General features: G+C 42.1%; 1 protein-coding gene across 1 annotated transcript in view; it reads right to left on the bottom strand.

Moving 5' to 3' along the window:
* plppr4a (phospholipid phosphatase related 4a) overlaps positions 1-18,376 on the bottom strand; it is a 28,966-nt gene extending 10,590 nt beyond the window's left edge. The window contains exons 1-6 of the mRNA XM_020462536.2: positions 17,937-18,376; positions 11,065-11,250; positions 6,332-6,461; positions 5,901-6,099; positions 2,876-2,933; positions 1,014-1,187 (exon numbers count right to left, since the gene is read on the bottom strand). Of these exons, the coding sequence (XP_020318125.1) occupies positions 1,014-1,187; positions 2,876-2,933; positions 5,901-6,099; positions 6,332-6,461; positions 11,065-11,250; positions 17,937-18,014 (825 nt within the window). The 5' untranslated portion in view covers positions 18,015-18,376. The remainder of the gene's footprint in view (positions 1-1,013; positions 1,188-2,875; positions 2,934-5,900; positions 6,100-6,331; positions 6,462-11,064; positions 11,251-17,936) is intronic.
* Positions 18,377-18,926: the final 550 nt, after the last annotated feature.

Genomic DNA, 18,926 nt, shown 5'->3' with positions numbered 1-18,926 from the left:
TGAATCAGCGAGGTATGTTACAACATGGAATAGAACAAAAACCTGCACCTCCTGTCGGTCTCCAGGACCAGGACTGAAGAGCCTAGGGATGTGTCCGAAATGGCACCATTTCCCCTATATAGTGCACTTCTTTTGACCAGAAAACATAGTGCCCTTTATAGGGGCTACGGTGCTACTGGCAGAGCAGCCTATATCTACAATAGTACAATAGTATCACCAGGTAGTGTCCATGGACCAAGACCTAGAAGATCAGTGATCTAATAGAGATATGCCAAATTTACTTGAGATGTACTGCAGATGCTGTACCTTAATTTGACCCAGTTTCTCACAAAAGGAAAATAATCCTGTAGATTATAAATAAATTATAATTAATGGACATTTTTTTGGGGGGGTTGATAAAATATTTGTTAGTCCTAATCATTTTTATTTTTTAATTTATTTTCTTTACCCAATTTCCTGGTATCCAATTGTTAGTAGTTACTGTCTTGTCTCATCACTACAACAGGTCAAGAGTCCTCTGAAACACAACCCAACCAAGCCGCACTGCTTCTTAACACAGCGCGCATCCAACCCGGAAGCCAGCCGCACCAATGTGTAGGAGGAAACACCGTACACCTGGCGACCTGGTCAGTGTGCACTGTGCCCGGTCCGCCACAGGAGTCGCTAGTGCGCTATGAGACAAGGATGTCCCTACCGGCCAAACCCTCCCTAACCCGGACAACGCTAGGCTGTGCGTCGCCCCATGGACCTCCCGGTCGCGGCCGGCTGCGACTGAGCCTGGAGCCACCCAGAGTCTCTGGTGGCACAGCTAGCACTGCAATGCAGTGCCTTAGACCACTGTGCCACCCGGGAGGCCAAGTCTGACATTTGTAAGGGGAAATTAGCCTTTTTATACCTCAAATAGACTACAAATTTGCATTTCCTGCCGTGCAGGTAAATTCCTGTTACAACAGCATGATCAAATTAAGATACGGCATCTGTAGGTCTACTAGAGCTCTACTGGAGCATCTCACCAGGTAGACGGCGATCCCTCCTCCGATGAGGAAGCCACAGTAGACGTCGATGGCATGGTTCTTGAACTGGATGATGCGGGTCAGCCCACAGATGATGCCACCCATGATGAAGGAGAAGACCAACAGGGGCTTCAGCAGCTTGGAGGATTCTGTCAACGTCGCGTTGAAGTACATCTGGAGAAGAGAGTAGCGATACACTCCGGCATCCATATCAGGAAGTCACCAACTAACTAACTAAAGACTTCCTAGTATGGATTGCATACAGCTAATAATTCAGCTGTCTTCTACACAGTTATCTATAGATACTGTATATCCAGTTTAATTATGGATTCTACTCTGAACAAATTGTTCTTGTCTGTAGAGAGGCCTGGAATCAGTATACTATAAACAAAGGACTTTTAACTTCAAACGGAGGTAGCCCCTTGTTCAAAACTTGATTTGCATTATGACTGCAGTCCAATTCAATCATTAGGATGACTCATGTTTTGGAGAACATTACAACCTTTTACTGCAGTGGGCTGAATCAGCGTCACATGGAGTGTTTCTTGGTAGTCTTAAACCAATCTACTTTGAAAAAAAAGTATAGACCTCACACACATGGTTATGGGCTTGTACCATGTCATATATAGAGTTGAAATGTACTCCATTTTGAGTTTGCATCCCAATATTACACTTTATATACACCATATATAAAATGTATGTATGTAGACACCCCTTCAAATTAGTGGTATGGCTATTTCAGCCACACCCATTGCTGTCAAGTGAGCACACCGCCATGCAATCTCCATAGACAAACATTGGCAGTAGAATGGCCTTACTGAAGAGCTCAGTGACTTTCAACGTGGCACCGTCATAGGATGCCACCTTTCCAGCAAGTCAGTTTCTCAAATTTCTGCCCTGCTAGAGCTGCCCCTGTCAACTCTAAGTGCTGTTATTGTGAAGTGGAAACATCTCAAAGCAACATGGGCTCAGCCGGAGAGTGCTACCTGCCTGAATGCATAGTGCCAACTGTAACGTTTGGTGGAGGAGGAACAATGGTCTTGAGCTGTTTTCCATTGATCGGGCTAGGCCCCTTCATTCAAGCGAAGAGAAATCTTAACGCTACAGCATACAATTACATCCTAGACAATTCTGTGCTTCCAACTTTGTGGCAACAGTTTGGCGAAGGTGCTTTTCTATTTCAGCATGACAATGCGCAAAGAGAGGTCCATATAGAAATGGTTTGTTGAGATTGGTGTGGAAGAACTTGACTGGCCTCTACAGAGTCCTGACCTCAACCTCATCGAACGCCTTCGGGATGAATTGGAACGCTGACTGTGAGCCAGGTCTAATCGGCCAACATCAGTGCCCGACCTCACTAATGCTCTTGTGGCTGAATGGAAGCAAGTCCCTGCAGCAATGTTCCAACATCTAGAGGAAAGCCTTCCCAGTAGAGTGGAGGCTGTTAAAGCAGCAAAAGGGGGACCAACTCCATATTAATGCCCATGATTTTGGAATGAGACGAGCAGGTGTCCACATACTTTTGGTCATGTAGTGTACATCACAGAATAATTCAATATAACAAAACCGTTTGACATAAACACCAGATTTTCTGCGTTTTCTTATTTTTATGTTATTTAACTATGAAATTACGCCCATGAGGCCTCTAGAGGGTGATTTTGTTATTTGACTGCAGGAAGCACAGTGAAAATCATCATAGAGCAGCCAGCATCCAGTGCACTTGATGAGAACCAGTTATACCAGATTGCTGTGAGGCAGTAGACAGAGGAGGTATGCGTGTGTGTGTTTCTGTGTGTGTGTATGCGTGTGTACCCCTACAGTATGTGTGTGTGTGCGTGTGTGCTTGTAGCTGGATTACTTACAGAGATATAGACAGCAGCGAAGGCAGCCAGAGTAGCATGCTGCGAGGGAAAGGACTTCCTAGAACGACAGGGGAGGGGGACAGACATTTTAATCTTCTGCTTGAGAGATAGTGAGACAGACTCTGAAAGGAAATCCACCGTAAAGGGTACAACCCATGATCGCATTGCCACAGCAGTGAGTTGGTTTTATTTGCACCTCAAATCACTGACCATATTATAAGCAGTTTGAGCACATACGCATAGCAGGCTTTTGTTATATACCAAGCAGGAGCTAGCTTTCCAGCAAGGACTAAAGTCAACAAATAGCCCTTTATGTACTTTAATAATAAAATGGACAGCCAATCTGATTTCAGGGCTGTGCTGTAGCCACCATTTGTCTATGGTCCAGACCCACTTGTCTACTAGAGTTTTCCAAACCCTACATCATCTGTACAATACAAAGACAGCACCCTTAAAGGACTTAAAAGCGAGTTTTGTCTGACAACTGAGAGACTTTCTAATATCGATGCCGTAGTTAGGGCAAATGTTAACAGGCCAACTTCCCTTCATGAGAGGCTGGACAGAACAGAAGACACACAGTATACATTCCGCATATTGATGAGTAACAGGAAGTGACAGCCGTGGTAAGATCTGAAAATGATAGCTGTGAAACGCTCAGCTGCCTGGGCTGTGTGTGGGTGCAGGCAGGTCTGCCACAACATTCCCTGTTTCGTAAGTGCACGGGGGATGAACTGAGTGGGTTGTAGAAACACCATCTTCAGTTTTCCTCGCTCTCTTCTCATTGCGGTACCAGCAGACCGTAGCTAGGACTGCTACATTGTTCAGTGAGTCAGACACAGTATTCATTAGGTTAAGCCAGTGACTTGGTAGAGAGTGGAGACATTAAGTGCCTTTAATAAACTAATGTCTCTGAGACTGGTAGTGAGTCACTCCTGAGGTAGAGGCTACTATGGGTGTTTTTCTGCAAGCTAGCGCTGTTATTAACATGACACTGTTGTTAACATTACGCTGTTATTAACATGACACTGGTATTAACATTACACTGGTATTAACATTACTATGTTATTAACATTACTATGTTATTAACATTACACTGTTATTAACATTACACTGGTATTAACATTACACTGGTATTAACATTACACTGGTATTAACATTACGCTGTTATTAACATTACACTGTTATTAACATTACACTGTTATTAACATTACACTGGTATTAACATTACACTGGTATTAACATTACACTGTTATTAACATTACACTGGTATTAACATTACACTGGTATTAACATTACGCTGTTATTAACATTACACTGTTATTAACATTACACTGTTATTAACATTACGCTGATATTAACATTACACTGTTATTAACATTACACTGTTATTAACATTACGCTGTTATTAACATTACACTGTTATTAACATTGCTAATGAGCATTTTGTAACATCCCACCGGGTAAAAATGGGTTGAATCAACATCATTTCCATGTCACCCCTCGTGCTTTAGTATTCACTTTAGTTTTTTTTGCTGACTGAAGTCTACAATATTTACTGTAGTATACTGTAGTATTACAGTTTACTATAGTATAAGTACTGTAGTTAAATAAATTGTAGTGTATACTATAGAAATGACAGTCGTGTTTTTGCACACTGTAATATACTGTAATATTTACTCTAGTGTTTTGCGGACGGTAGTATACTGTAGTATTTATTGTTGTGTTTTTGCGGACTGTAGTACAGTATACTGTGCTATTTACTTTTGTGTTTTTGGGGACATTACTGTAGTATTTACTAGTGTTTTTGTTTTATTATCTTCGGCATAGAAGTGAGGGGGGTGCTTTCTCCTTGAGGAAACCTAGTGAAGAAATACAAAAAGAGCAAATCTTCCATAAACAGTAGGTCTGAATGGAGAGTTCAGAGCTTCTGCTCTTTTCTATAACCTGTAGGGAACACAATATATTGTCTATACTTGGCATGCAGGCTGCTCATCTACAGATGGCACAAATTGGGATATGGGAGAGTGGAATGAGCATGGTATATGCTAATTAAATACTAGTATTTAGACTATAGTGTTTTTGCAGATATTTTATTTTGTGGATAATACTGTAGTGTTTAGTATTTTACAGTATAATACAACATTCTATAATGAGTACAACACATGATCGAGGGATACTACAGTATGTAGTAAAGTATCCTACCGTATACTACAGTTTCTGTATACTACTACAATATTTTTTACTTTCTGAAGGCACTGTATACTGTTTCAAACTTTACTACATTACAGAGGTATGCTAATGACCATATGTGGTAACCCACTAGAGATGACCTTGCAGGCCAAGCTCTAAGGTTAAGTTTGCCCTAGGTTCTAATCTAGGATCAGCTTCCCCTACACTAGTCCTAATCGTAACCACTAGTGGGGAAAATGTTAAACTGTCTAGGGCAGGGGTGGGCAAATGTTTTGGCTGAAGAGGCCACATCAGGATTTCAAAATTTAGCGGAGGGCCGCACAGATTTATATTTGGGCTGATTTGTTCATCAAAAGCAATTTGCGTGCCAGAAAAAGGGCAGTTATTTTAAAATACACAGGTCCATTATAATTTCTGTCAAGTTTTAGACATTAAAGAGTGTCCTGGAGTGTTTTTCTAATAATACCTCCCCCTTCAAATAAAAATAGTGATACTTCCCGCGGGCCGTATTTTGCCCACCCCTGGTCTAGGTGCAACTTCACCTTACACCTGTTTCGACAGACACAGTGGAGATTATTCATAAATGCTGACTGCCATGGTCAACCACATGTTCTACCAACCACAGTTTCTCCTGAGGGTGATGGTGCATGCGTCATTCAAACCTCTATGCATATTTTAAATACATTTTCAGAACAGTCTGGTTTACTGGGCCCGTATCCATAAACTGTCCAAGGGTAGGAATTCTGATCTAGGATAAGATTTTCCCTGTCCATGTAACCTTATTTATTATTACTTGTTTATTAACGCAAAAATGATCCTAGATCAGCACTCTAACCTGCCAGAGTTGATGACGGCTGGGTCTGCTCCATCAGAACAGATGTCCTCTATGATGACGGAGCTGTCGTCACAGGTCATGTTGAGTATGGTGTAGTTGGGTTTACACACTGTCAGGAAGTAGGGGGCGTGGTAACCCGTCGACAGCTGGATGATGTCAGTGATGAGAGCTGTGATGCATAAGCCAAATACATGGACCCCTGGTAGAGAGAGATGGGAGGAAGAGGTGAGAGACAACCCGCACAGGTGGGGACAGAAAGAGGGAGAGCAAGGGAGATATTACTCAGCTAATCACCAAAAGACAAGACAAAACACTATACAAAACATGTGGCTGTTCACTACACAGCTAGGTCCCACAGAGTTTATGTTTTGTGAAGTGAGATACACCATATGTTTTCAAAATGTCATGATTGAGAACATATCAAAACTTACCAACAAACCGAACAGCTCGCCGTATATACGAGTTGAAATTGCAGCCGGCTGCGTTGATATTGGCCTCTGTTTTGACCCCACTCTTTTTCCTGGACAGACAGCAATACAGGATACCTTCTCCTATCATTATCTAGGGAGAGATTTGACAGAAAGAACAGACAGAGTGAGGGTTTAATTCCTGTATGTTGAATAATTGGACCAAATAATTTATTAATAGGAGTGCAATTCCATTCCTGAATTGACTGGAATTTAAATGGCAATGACACTAACTGACAGATAAGTTATTCATAATCTCAGTTATGAGTTGCCTGTGGATAGCAGCAGCTGTTAGGGAAGGAGAGATAGCTAAAGTCAATGCAGGGCTGCTCCACCACCTAAGCCTTCTGTTGTGAATCAGCTAAAACAACTACAGTATGTGCCTATGACAGCCTGACAATGAGGCAGCTACACTAACTATCTGCATGCGGGGCAGCTACGCTAACTGCCTGCCTGTGGGGCAGCTACACTAACTGTCTGCCTGTGGGGCAGCTACACTAACTGTCTGCCTGTGACACCTGACGCCATGCTGAGGTAGAGATCTGTTACAACAGGACGGCAGCTGCGACAAACCTTAGACAGCCAGCACGTACCATCTCACCTGCTGGGGAGAAACAACTGACCTGTGTGGAAACACTAAACATCTCGGTCGAACCATCTAACCAGCGTGTGAGATTTCCCTTGGCACATTTTTTGATATATATATATATCTTTTTTAATTTCACCTTTATTTAACCAGAAAGGCGGCCAAATGAGGTGTTGGCTTTGGGGATGATCAGTGAGATATACCTGCTGGAACGTGTGCTACGGGTGGGTGTTGTTTTCATGACCAGGGAATTAAGATAAGGCATAGCTTTACCTAGCATAGACTTTTTTAAATATATATTTTTTAAATGTTTACCCCTTTTTCTCCCCAATTTCGTGGTATCCAATTGTTTAGTAGCTACTATCTTGTCTCATCGCTACAACTCCCGTACGGGCTCAGGAGAGACAAAGGTTGAAATTCATGCGTCCTCTGATAAACAACCCAACCCAACCAAACCGCACTGCTTCTTAACACAGTGCCATCCAACCCGGAAGCCAGCCGCACCAATGTGTCGGAGGAAACACCGTGCACCTGGCAACCTTGGTTAGCGTGCACTGCGTGCGCCCAGCCCGCCACAGGAGTCGCTGGTGCACGATGAGACAAGGATTTCCCTACTGGCCAAACCCTCCCTAACCCGGACAACGCTAGGCCAATTGTGCGTCACCCCACGGACCTCCCGGTCGCGGCCGGTTACGACAGAGCCTGGGCGCAAACCCAGAGTCTCTGGTGGCACAGCTGGCGCTGCAGTACAGCACCCTTAACCACTGCGCCACCCGGGAGGCTTCCTAGCATAGACTTATAGATGACCTGGAGCCAGTGAGTCTGGCAACGAATATGTAGCGAGGGCCAGCCGACTAGAGCATACAGGTCACAGTGGTGGGTGGTATAAGGTGATTTGGTAACAAAGCAGATGGCACTGTGATAGACTGCATCCAGTTTGCTGAGTAGAGTGTTGGAAGCTATTTTGTAGATGACATCGCCGAAGTCGAGGATCGGTAGGATAGTCAGTTTTACGAGGGTAAGTTTGGCGGAGTGAGTGAAGGAGGCTTTCTGCGAAATAGAATGCCGATTCTAGATTTGATTTTTGATTGTAGATGTTTAATATGAGTCTGGAAGGACAGTTTACAGTCTAGCCAGACACCTAGGTATTTATAGTTGTCCACATATTCTAGGTCGGAACCGTCCATGGGTGGTGATGCTAGTCGGGCGGGCGCAGGCAGCGAACGGTCGAAAAGCATGCATTTGGTTTTACTAGCGTTTTCCAAGAGCAGTTGGAGGCCACGGAAGGAGTATTGTATGGCATTGAAGCTCGTTTGGAGGTTAGTTAACACAGTGTCCAAGGAAGGGCCAGAAGTATACAGAAGGTACACATAGGCACGCCCTTGCTGAAGAACTTAGTATTCATTGTCAAATTTTGTTACTGTTCTTTAACAGCCAATGTTTTTTTATTTTGATTCTAGGATCAATTACTACTGTATAGCCTATACTGTACAGAAAAACATGTGCGTTCGGCACAGTAGGAGGCACATGACATTTAATAGGGCATTGCCTGCATTTACTTTAATGATGAGAGGATCAGTGAGTGGGAACAAATTAAACAGGCAGTATATATAGTCAAGGCAATCATATCTCCTGCTGCAGTGTAGTGATGTTATATAGATGATACTGCATTTCTTAAAGAAGTTAATGACTCAAGGAGAGCGATAGGAGTTGCATTAACCATCATAGAACATGTTGCTAGAGGCAAAGCCATTATACTGAAAGGTTTTTTAGTACGGCTTTGTATTATATGGCTGTCTGTAGTTTTTGTGTGTAATACTAAAGATGACCTAGTGACCTATTTCTTCTCAACAAAAGCAGCTAAATATCTGAACCGTAACCAAGTTGCCTGCAAAGCCAGTGTCATAGTGCGATACCGTTGTCATAGCTAAAGTCAAAGAAAGCAACATAGAGAAACCAAGTGTAATCTATGTGTTTCGACCAAACATCAAAACCAAGTCAAAACCAAGTCATTCAAGCATAAACAAAAACAAGAAAACCCTTCACTGGGAAGCTGTTTTATAAAATCTGTCTGTCTGTCTGTCCCTCTGTCTGCCTGTGTTGATGTTCTCACAGTCGCCCTAGGTGTGCGGCAGTCCAATTGAAGCTGACAGCGCCAGCCAAACTGTACGGGCCTGAAAGACAAGGCATGACACTGCAAGAAGCACCACCCCGCAGGTTGCCTAGGTGATAACAGTCGAAGGAGAGAAAGAGAATGTGTCGCCGAGCGAGACGCAGTCAGGGGAATATTTGCTGAGGAGCATTGAGAGAGAGCAGCAGCAGAGTGATGCTAAGAATTGTACAAATATAGCATGTCCAATTAATGGAGAATTGTATGAATATAACACGTCAAATTAATGGAGATTTGGGGTGATTATCAACCAGCAAAATCAGGACATTATATTTTAGGCCAACACTTTTCATAAAAGTTCATGGGAAACTGTCTCGCAGACACCTTAAGGTTTGCTGTTTTCTCACATTACTAGTGTATAGAATACAGAAGACACCAAAGACAGAACAACATAGAGATGTTATCTTTATAGAAGATACTATTACAAAACCATGTCCTTTAGCAAAATGATGACACTTGACCTCTACACCCAAGAGCAGAACACTTCTGGAAGAGTGATATTAAATATTAAAACAATGAAAACCTATTCTTAACTAGACCCTAAAAGCGGAACCACTCTACAAGAAAAACCTCTAGGGAGCATACACTTCCCTCAGAAGTGATCCCATTGCCTATGAGCGAATTCATCTGCATGAGTAAACACATCTGAGCATACTTTAGGGAGAAAACCCTTCTGATTAATCCAGGAAAATGAGAATGCTAAATTATTAAATGTGATACTTTTTGGAATGAACCCCAGACATTGTAAGCAAACCCTTTGGATTCTCCCTGGACCCTTAGGAGTGAACTCTCATTCAGCATGAATAAACCATAAGATGTGAGCACTGATAAGTGGATGAACCCTTTGGAAGGAACACACTGAGTATAAGGACATGCTGGCCGTGAGTAACCCTTAGAAGTGAAATATGAAGAGTGAATTTTGCTGGTACACTAAATATAGAACCCTTAGAGGGGGACTATCCTCACTCACAGAGAGTAAACCAGGACTGAGTGAGTTTGCCAGCAAACAGGCCCTAAAGCCTTAGATGTGATCCCTTGGTAGTGCAATTAGGGTCCCTTGAGAGTAAGAGTACACTGCTGTTATGAATTTAAGATGTTGACACTATTCTCAGCATGCTCTGGTGAATGGAGAGGGTGAACTCTGATCCGGAGAGTAAAACTGATCCTAATCTATTTGATCTATTGGAATCATGATGCTTGTCTTGGGTCATGTTCATTTGGCACCAACGGAATACATTTTACTTAAACCAGGAGTCACTATCTGGATTTGTCCAACAAGATATGCTAATTTCTGTTTCTGGGATGGAAATAGCTATTTCCACCATGCTGATCCATTGGAGTGTGCTAGATAACTAAAGCTTATTTTATTAAACTCCATTGTTGCATGTACTGCATTATGCATTAAAGATGTGCTTTTCATGAAGATATAGCTTTGAACCTCATAATCTGTATGCATCTTATGTTTTTCTTCATGGGTTCGTGTAGGTGACTGTGCATCATGACCTCCCCAGACAAATTGGTAGAATAGTTAGAATATGTGTTGAAGGTTGAAATGGGAGACAGTGCTAAGTTTCTTGGGAGGAGGCTGAGCCAGTGCTATAGCAGCTGGTCACGTGCAGGAACACATGCAATGAGTTATTGTTTTAATTCTTCTTGTTTTATGAAGAATGTATGCATTTTCTACATGTGAGTTAAAATTCTTAAATTAATTCCATACATCTGTTGTTTGTCCAGAACATCCAGGATGGATTTTGCTATAAAATCCTGTGGCTCAAATCCCCTCGTTGAGTTCTCAGTGATCACCTCCAGGGGTGTTTACCGACCAGCTCCATTACTGCACTAATTCAATAATACAGTTTGATTGTTTTGAAGAAATCTAAAAGTCTCTCCTTTTGATTACAATAATTCCACCACAGGAATGAGGTTTGTGGTTACACTGACCGTGGCTGCAGGTCCAGCGAAGGCCAGACTGAAGAGAATGAGGAAGGGGATGGCCTCCTGAGCGGGCTCGATGTAGGGCATGCTCAGACTTCGGTCATTGCAGCTGTAACCTGACCGCACCGGTTTGAACACATCTGTCAGCTCCAGAAAATAAAGACTGACCACAGAGGAGGCCAGGATGGGAAGCTAGAGAGAGAGAGAGAGCGAGAGAGAGAGAGAGAGAGAGAGAGAGAGAGAGATGAGAGACAAAGAGGGGGAAAGGTTAGAAGCTGTCTTGGCAAGCAGCAGACCGAAAACAGACTAACATTAGAGCACTGTCAGACAAGCCATCCAAAAGACAACCCACTATTCTTCAAAATTACATCCTTCCTGAGTGATCCTCATCCTTCCTGAGTGCTGAGGACTTTTAAACTATAATTCTCTTTCCAGACAGGACCACAAATGATCAGAAAAGTGACTTAATAACTTGAACTACAATTTAATTTGGCAAACTAAAAAACATAAAGGATACAATAGGAATAGAAATAAGTGGTTCTATATTATACACAATTGTGGTAAGAGTGATTGGACCCCAATTATACTTGTAATGGTTAACATAACAGAATGGAAGTCTCTATATAAAAGATTTACCCCTAGCACCTGTTGATGACCAACTGAGTTACTTAATGTTTGTACTCTTATCTTTTCTTATTGTTGTTGCATTGTCGAGAAGGAACCTGCAAGTAGGCATTTCATTGGACGGTGTATACCATGTGTATCAAGTACATACCACTAATAAAACTTGAAACTGTTACCCAAGCACAAAAACACTGTGTATCGCAGAACATGCCTGAACATAGAGAACATACAATGGCTTACAGTGGCTTATGAAAGCACAGTGGTTACACAGGGTGGATTTTCCATTCATTCTCCATTTATAGTTATCTCTACCTCAGCAAAGAAAAGCAATTATCTGAGTGTTCTGTGAGAACTGAATTTCTACAGCAATTACACAGACAGTTTCCATATGCCTCTTGCCAATGGTGATTACAAATGATTACAACAGCAACAGAACGGGATAGCATACGATCGGTTGAGGATCAGTATGGGCAAGCGATCAAAAACGATGGAAATGTAACATTTGAAGGGAAATGTTACTACAGCTGACCAAAGGCATCTTCAGGAGCTACATTTACAGATCTTACATGAGTGAGATCAATGTTCTCTGTTGGGGACGGGGGTTACAGTACGGAACTCTTTAAAGTAAATGTACACAAATGGGACTTTCTCGCACCAGGAGTTTCTCGCACCAGGTCACAAGGTAAGGAAAAACTCCTGGCCCTACACAACTCCTCCCTCCTGAGTCTTTCTCCATCATGCACTGGACACTAAGGGTTCAATTCAATCAGATCTGCTTTAGCCGATATCCACATGTCGGAGGTGGAACTGCGTTAGAGATGTCAAATCCACAAGGGGCTCCCGGCAAACTAGAATTTGAGATGTATTCTACACTTCCAATAGGCTGATAGAAATCATGATTATTTCATTGAATGATTTGATCTTTGTTATTAGGGCTCCCGAGTGGCGTTCCGGTGTAAGGCACTGCATCTCATGCATCTCAGTGCAAGAGGTGTCACTACAGTCCCTGGTTTGAATCCAGGCTGTATCACATCCCATCGTGATTGAAAGTCCCATAGGGCAGCGCACAATTGGCCCAGCGTCGTCCGGGTTTGGCGGAGTAGGTCGTCATTGTAAATAAGAATTTGTTCTTAACTGACTTGCCTAGTTAAATAAAGGTTAAATAAATAACTATTTCTATATAGCTTAAACTTTCTCTTTCTGAACTTGGAACGCGAATGGGACGGGTGTAGGTTCGTGACAAGCAGCTGTTCCCCGATTTGACAGCTCCAACGCAGTTACACCTCTGACACCGCCAAAACATCAGCTATGTAGGTGTCGGCTACTGCCTGTTAACGTTTGATCTGATTGAATCACTAGTTCTAAATTAGACTAATTCAGGTCATTTAAGACTCCAACCAGAAGGAATTTAGAGCCAACCCAGTATGGGTCAATGGGTTATTTCTTCATGCAGTTTCCAACCTGCTAATATACCAGCGCTATAAACGATAAGGTCTTGCTTAAAACTATACTGGCATTAACAAAATAATGAAGAGGATCATCATGATTGATATAATGCTACAATAACTGGTTCAACTAACAACCACAACAGCTGACAATGCTACTACTACTATACTACTACTAGTACTATTAATACTATACTACTACAACTACTATACTACTACTAATACTACTACTGATGCTAATAATGCTACTACTATACTACTACTACTACTACTACTACTACTACTATACTATACTACTGCTACTACTATACCACTACTACCACTACTACTACTACTACTACTAAAACAACCAAAACCAGAATTTTGACCTACTATTTATGAGCAAAAGAATAAACGGACATAAACAATGGCATCAAAATAATGCAAACTATTGGTATGAACCTAATCACAAACAAACACCTTAGAAGCTGTGCTACATGGATGCTGCCTGGTTGCCCACCACACTGATAGCACTTTGCAACCTTGTTCTCGTTTAATAAGAGCTTATCATGCAAGTCTGTTCCTGCATCTGTTTGATTACTGACATCCAGGTTATGTGTAGGCTTTCTGCTTGTTGTGATGACACCAGTTAATTTACTATATAATTGAGCTCCATGAAGCAAATAACTGAATGATGATCTGCACGACCATCTTGCCTGTCACTAAGCAGTTGTAAAGGAACATCCATCTGAATAGGCTGAAGGTAAGGAGGAACAGTAGGTTGTCCCCCACCAAAGGGCAAATTACAAAAATGCAATTCCAGTAAATCTGGAAGGCTCTGTTTGAGCAACCATTGTTTTTAGCCACTTCTGCTGTAGTTATGTAGCAAAAGTCGAATACTAACCATAACCATAGAAATAGGAATCCCCATTCAAGTCAATAACGCCATGATGGATGGCATTCTAGCGATTCTATTTCTATGACCATACACTATTTTTAAGTTATTCAACATAACTTGAGTTCATGGTTTGTATTTCATTGCAATCCTATGATAGAAGAGACTGGGCCACCAGGGCAGCTCGCAAGATCAAGTGGCTAGCGAGGCCAGTGATTTAGGTCCCAGGGTTTGACACTTTTATAATCCAATGATCCCTCATACGCTCCCTAGATGGAGTCTCTCTCTCTCTCTCTAGCTCTCTCGCTCTCTCTCTCTCTCCCTCTCTCTCTCTCTCTCTCTCTCTCTCTCTCAGGGAGCAGATCCATGTCTACCAAGGGCTATCCTTCTTGTTGATGTCACACTTAGACAGAGAGTTAGCCTGCATTCATGTCCTGTTGAGGTTCTTTATGTTTACTGAAGCATAGCAAACACAGTCGACATATTCAGCTAAAGAGGGTAGAGGAAGAAGTAGAGGATGGAGCAGAGAACGCTGCTTGGTGCTCAAATTAGACATTGTGCACCACTGTGTGGTTTCTCCATTTTCACTACTCTTATCTTGTTTTCCTCTCACTCACAAGTTAGCAGGACATTTGTGTTGTTATCGAGCAGCACTGACCTTGCTGATAGCTGCTTTATTGATGAACAGTTCTACTTACTATGACTGATATCTTGTTGTCTTACCTAGCTACAGTTGAAGTGGGAAGTTTACATACACTTAGAGTTATTTATACAAGTTTTTCAACCACCCCACAAGTTAACAAACAATAGTTTTGGCAAGTCGGGTTAGGACATCTACTTTGTGCATGACACAAGTAATTTTTCCAACAATTGTTAACATACAGATTATTTCACTTATAATTCACTGTATCACAATTCCAGTGGGTCAGAAGTTAACATACACTAAGTTGACTGTGCCTTTAAACAGCTTGGAAAATTCCAGAAAATTATGTCATGGCTTTAGAAGCTTCTGATAGGCTAATTGACATAATTTGAGTTAATTGGAGGTGTACCTATGGATGTATTTCAAGGACTACCTTCAGACTGCTTGACATAATAAGACAATCAAAAGAAATCAGCCAAGACCTCTGAAAAATCATTGTAGTCTGGTTCATCCTTGGGAGCAATTTCCAAACGCCTGAAGGTACTACGTTCATCTGTACAAACAATAGTACGCAAGTATAAACACCATGGGACCACGCAGCCGTCATACCACTCCAGAAAGGAGACGCGTTCTGTCTCCTAGAGATTAACGTACTTTGGTGCGAAAAGTGCAAATCAATCCCAGAACAACAGCAAAGGACCTTGTGAGGATGCTGGAGGAAACAGGTACAAAAGTATCTATATCCACAGTAACACGAGTCCTATATCGACATAACCTGAAAGGCCGCTCAGCAAGGAAGAAGCCACTGCTCCAAAACTGCCATAAAAAGCCAGACTACGGTTTGCAACTGCACATGGGGACAAAGATCGTACTTTTTGGAGAAATGTCCTCTGGTCTGATGAAACAAAAATAGAACTGTTTGGCCATAATGACCATCAATATGTTTGGAGGAAAAGGGGGAGGCTTGTGTAACCAATGTGAAATGGCTAGCTAGTTAGCGGGGTGCGCACTAATAGCGTATCAATCTGTGATGACACTCGCTCTGAGACCTTGAAGTAGTTGTTCCCCATGCTCTGCAAGGGCTGCAGCTATTGTGGAGCGATGGGTAACGATGCTTCGTGGGTGTCAGTTGTTGATGTGTGCAGAGGGTCCCTGGTTCGAGCCCAGGTAGGGGTGAGGAAAGGGACAGAAGCTAAAACTGTTACATTAATGCTGTTGACCCGGATCACTGGCTGCTGCAGAAAAGGAGGAGGTCAAAAGGGGGGTGAGTGTAACCGATGTGAAATGGCTAGGTAGTTAGCTGGGTGTGCGCTAATAGCATTTCAATCGGTGACGTCACTTGCTCTGAGGCCTTGAAGTAGTTGTTCCCCTTGCTCTGCCACGGCTTTTGTGGAGCGATTGGTAACGATGCTTTGTGGGTGTCAGTTGTTGATGTGTGCGGAGGGTCCCTGGTTCGAGGCCAGGTAGGGGTGAGGAGAGGGACAGAAATGATACTGTTACACTTGCAAGCAGAATAACACCTTCCCAACCATGAAGCACAGGGGTGGCAGCATCATGTTCTGGGGGTGCTTTGCTGCAAGAGGGACCGGTGCACTTCACAAAATAGATTGCATCATGAGGGAGGAAAATAATGTGGATAAATTGAAGCTTCAGTCAGGAAGTTAAAGCTTGGTCGCAAATGGGTCTTCCAAATGGACAATGTGCCCAAGCATACTTTCAAAGTCATGGAAAATGACTGAAGGACAACAAAGTCAAGGTATTGGAGTGGCCATCACAAAGCCCTGATCTCAATCCTATAGAAAATTTGTGGGCAGAACTGAAAAAGCAGGTGCGAGCAAGGAGGCCTACAAACCTGACATTTCACATTCTTAAAATAGAGTGGTGGTCCTAACTGACCTAAGACAGGGAATTCTTACTAGGATCAAATGTCAGGAATTGTGAAAAACTGAGTTTAAATGTATTTGACTAAGGTGTATGTAAACTTCTGACTTCAACTGTATCGTAAAATGAATGCACAAACTGTAAGTCTCTCTGAATAAGAGAGTCTGCTAAATGGCAAAAAATGTAAATGTAAAACCAAAAGAGTCAGCGTTAACAGACAAAGAAGAGAAGACCTCTGCTTGTCAATGACATAGGTTTGCATTGCAACCCTCCTTACCTGCACTATAGAAGCCCCCTGAGAATGCTTGTCCTACTTAATATGGGCATCGTGCCCCTCTCCCATGTGTACATCCAGGAACCAGGCCATATAGCCTTCAATGACTGCATTTACACAGGCAGCCCAATTCAGATCTTTTTCAGAGCTGATTGGTCAAAAGATCAATTTGTGTAAAAAATATCAGAATTGGGCTGCCTGTGTAAATGCAGCCTATGTAGGGGAAAACATTAGACCCACCCGATGCTCTTTCAGGTAATCATCTATGGTTAATCTTCACTTGATCTATAATTAATGGTAAAACCTACATATTTGTTGGAGCATCATCAAACTCATAATAATGCATTGAAACCACGCAGCAGTCTTCAGTACTATGGAGAGCTCCCAGATTCTGCAGATTACATTACTGTCTTTGTCAGTTAGGCCTCTAGTCACAAAAAATGCTAATGCATGTATTAATCCATTGGCTGTATAGACTTATGTCATTTTACATAGGCGTCACATGCTGTATAACAGAGTAATCCTGCATAAACTAGCATGGCATATCAATATTCATGATTTGCAGTTTCATTATAATCACTGCGTGGGAGAACACTAACAGGGCTAAATATGTTTCCTTCCTGTGTTTTCTTGAACGCACCCTTGGGACTCATTTTTGCATAATCCAACTAGTTTTGTACGAACATTCTCTAAATTATGTGGGTGTTGAGTTATATGATCAATAAAATAGAGATTAAACAAGAGAGATGTGACTATTCGAGTCACAACATTAAAATGATTTATTCTCTATCATGTTCACCCTTTACATCATCGCTACTGTATGAATCTGTGATATGACACAAATGACAGAAAGACATGAGGAGAGCTCGTTAACCTTGAATAAGTAGTTTTATGGCAACCTCATCATTAATCCTAGCTTTGATCGTGACTGCCATACCAATGCACAGCGCCGTGACTGAAAATTACACACATTTTGCGCGGCTACCTGTAGGCAATGAGATGCATACAATGAGATACAGCTGCATTTTGTTGCATTTCCGCTGTCAATGACCGCATATTCATTCAAAACCATATATATTCTATTAAATTATATTATTATTATAGTATTCTAATTCCTAATTGTATTAACTCACCTACCTCAACGAAATAGAAACATGGCAGTAAGGTAACGCTGTCTTTGGTCACCTTCCCTTTTAATCTCTCTTTTGCAGACATGATGAACCTCCTGTCTCTCCTTTGAGAGGCCGGAGACAGAGAGTTGTATTTAATTCCGCCCGTAATTTTGGCAATGTAAGAGATTATGCTTCTGTAGCTGGTGGTTTCTGCTCCATCGCCAAGTGTCGCGCTTGTGTTGAAGGAACCGCTCCACTGCAGTCAGTCACTCGCGCAAAAAAAATCACTGTATCAAAACCAGCCACAAAACCAAATGATACAATTCAAAACATTGTGCGTATTTAGATATCTAGAGGGCAGAAACATGTTCCAAATATTGCATTACATTCCTTGTGAGTATTTAGTATTTGCAGGTGACAACGATGTGGAACGACTCGAGAAGGAAAATGCTAAAAAGATCGATACAAGTGACGTCAGAACAAATGTACTTAAAACCTATTTTTCGCACGGGTGGCGCGCATTAGAGTACGCGCATACCCGAATGAATATTGGGTGCATGACAAGTGTTTGTATGTGTTACACATATAACTATTGTAGAGTCGACCCTCTAGTGTTGCACCACTAATTGTTCATTTTCATGTCAACACAAAATCCATTTTGCCTTTGTAGCCTAAGTGTCTAGATCAGAGAGCTGCAGGCAGAGAGCTGGATGCAGAGGACACACACACACACACACACACACACACACACACACACACACACACACACACACACACACACACACACACACACACACACACACACACACACACACACACACACACACACACACACACACACACACACACACACATACACAAATACCCACCTCCAACTTCATTGCTGTACAACACAAACACATCCTCAACTTCCCTCTGGTTTTCCCCTTTTTACAGAATGCTTTCCAATCCAGTTTTGCTGGTTTTCTCTTGCTCTCTGTGTTATTCCACACATGTCTTTAAGTGTGAGAATCCT

The sequence above is a fragment of the Oncorhynchus kisutch genome, linkage group LG27 (assembly GCF_002021735.2).
Source record: "Oncorhynchus kisutch isolate 150728-3 linkage group LG27, Okis_V2, whole genome shotgun sequence".
Lineage (NCBI taxonomy): Eukaryota > Metazoa > Chordata > Actinopteri > Salmoniformes > Salmonidae > Oncorhynchus > Oncorhynchus kisutch.
This window is presented reverse-complemented; position numbering and strand designations above follow the sequence as displayed.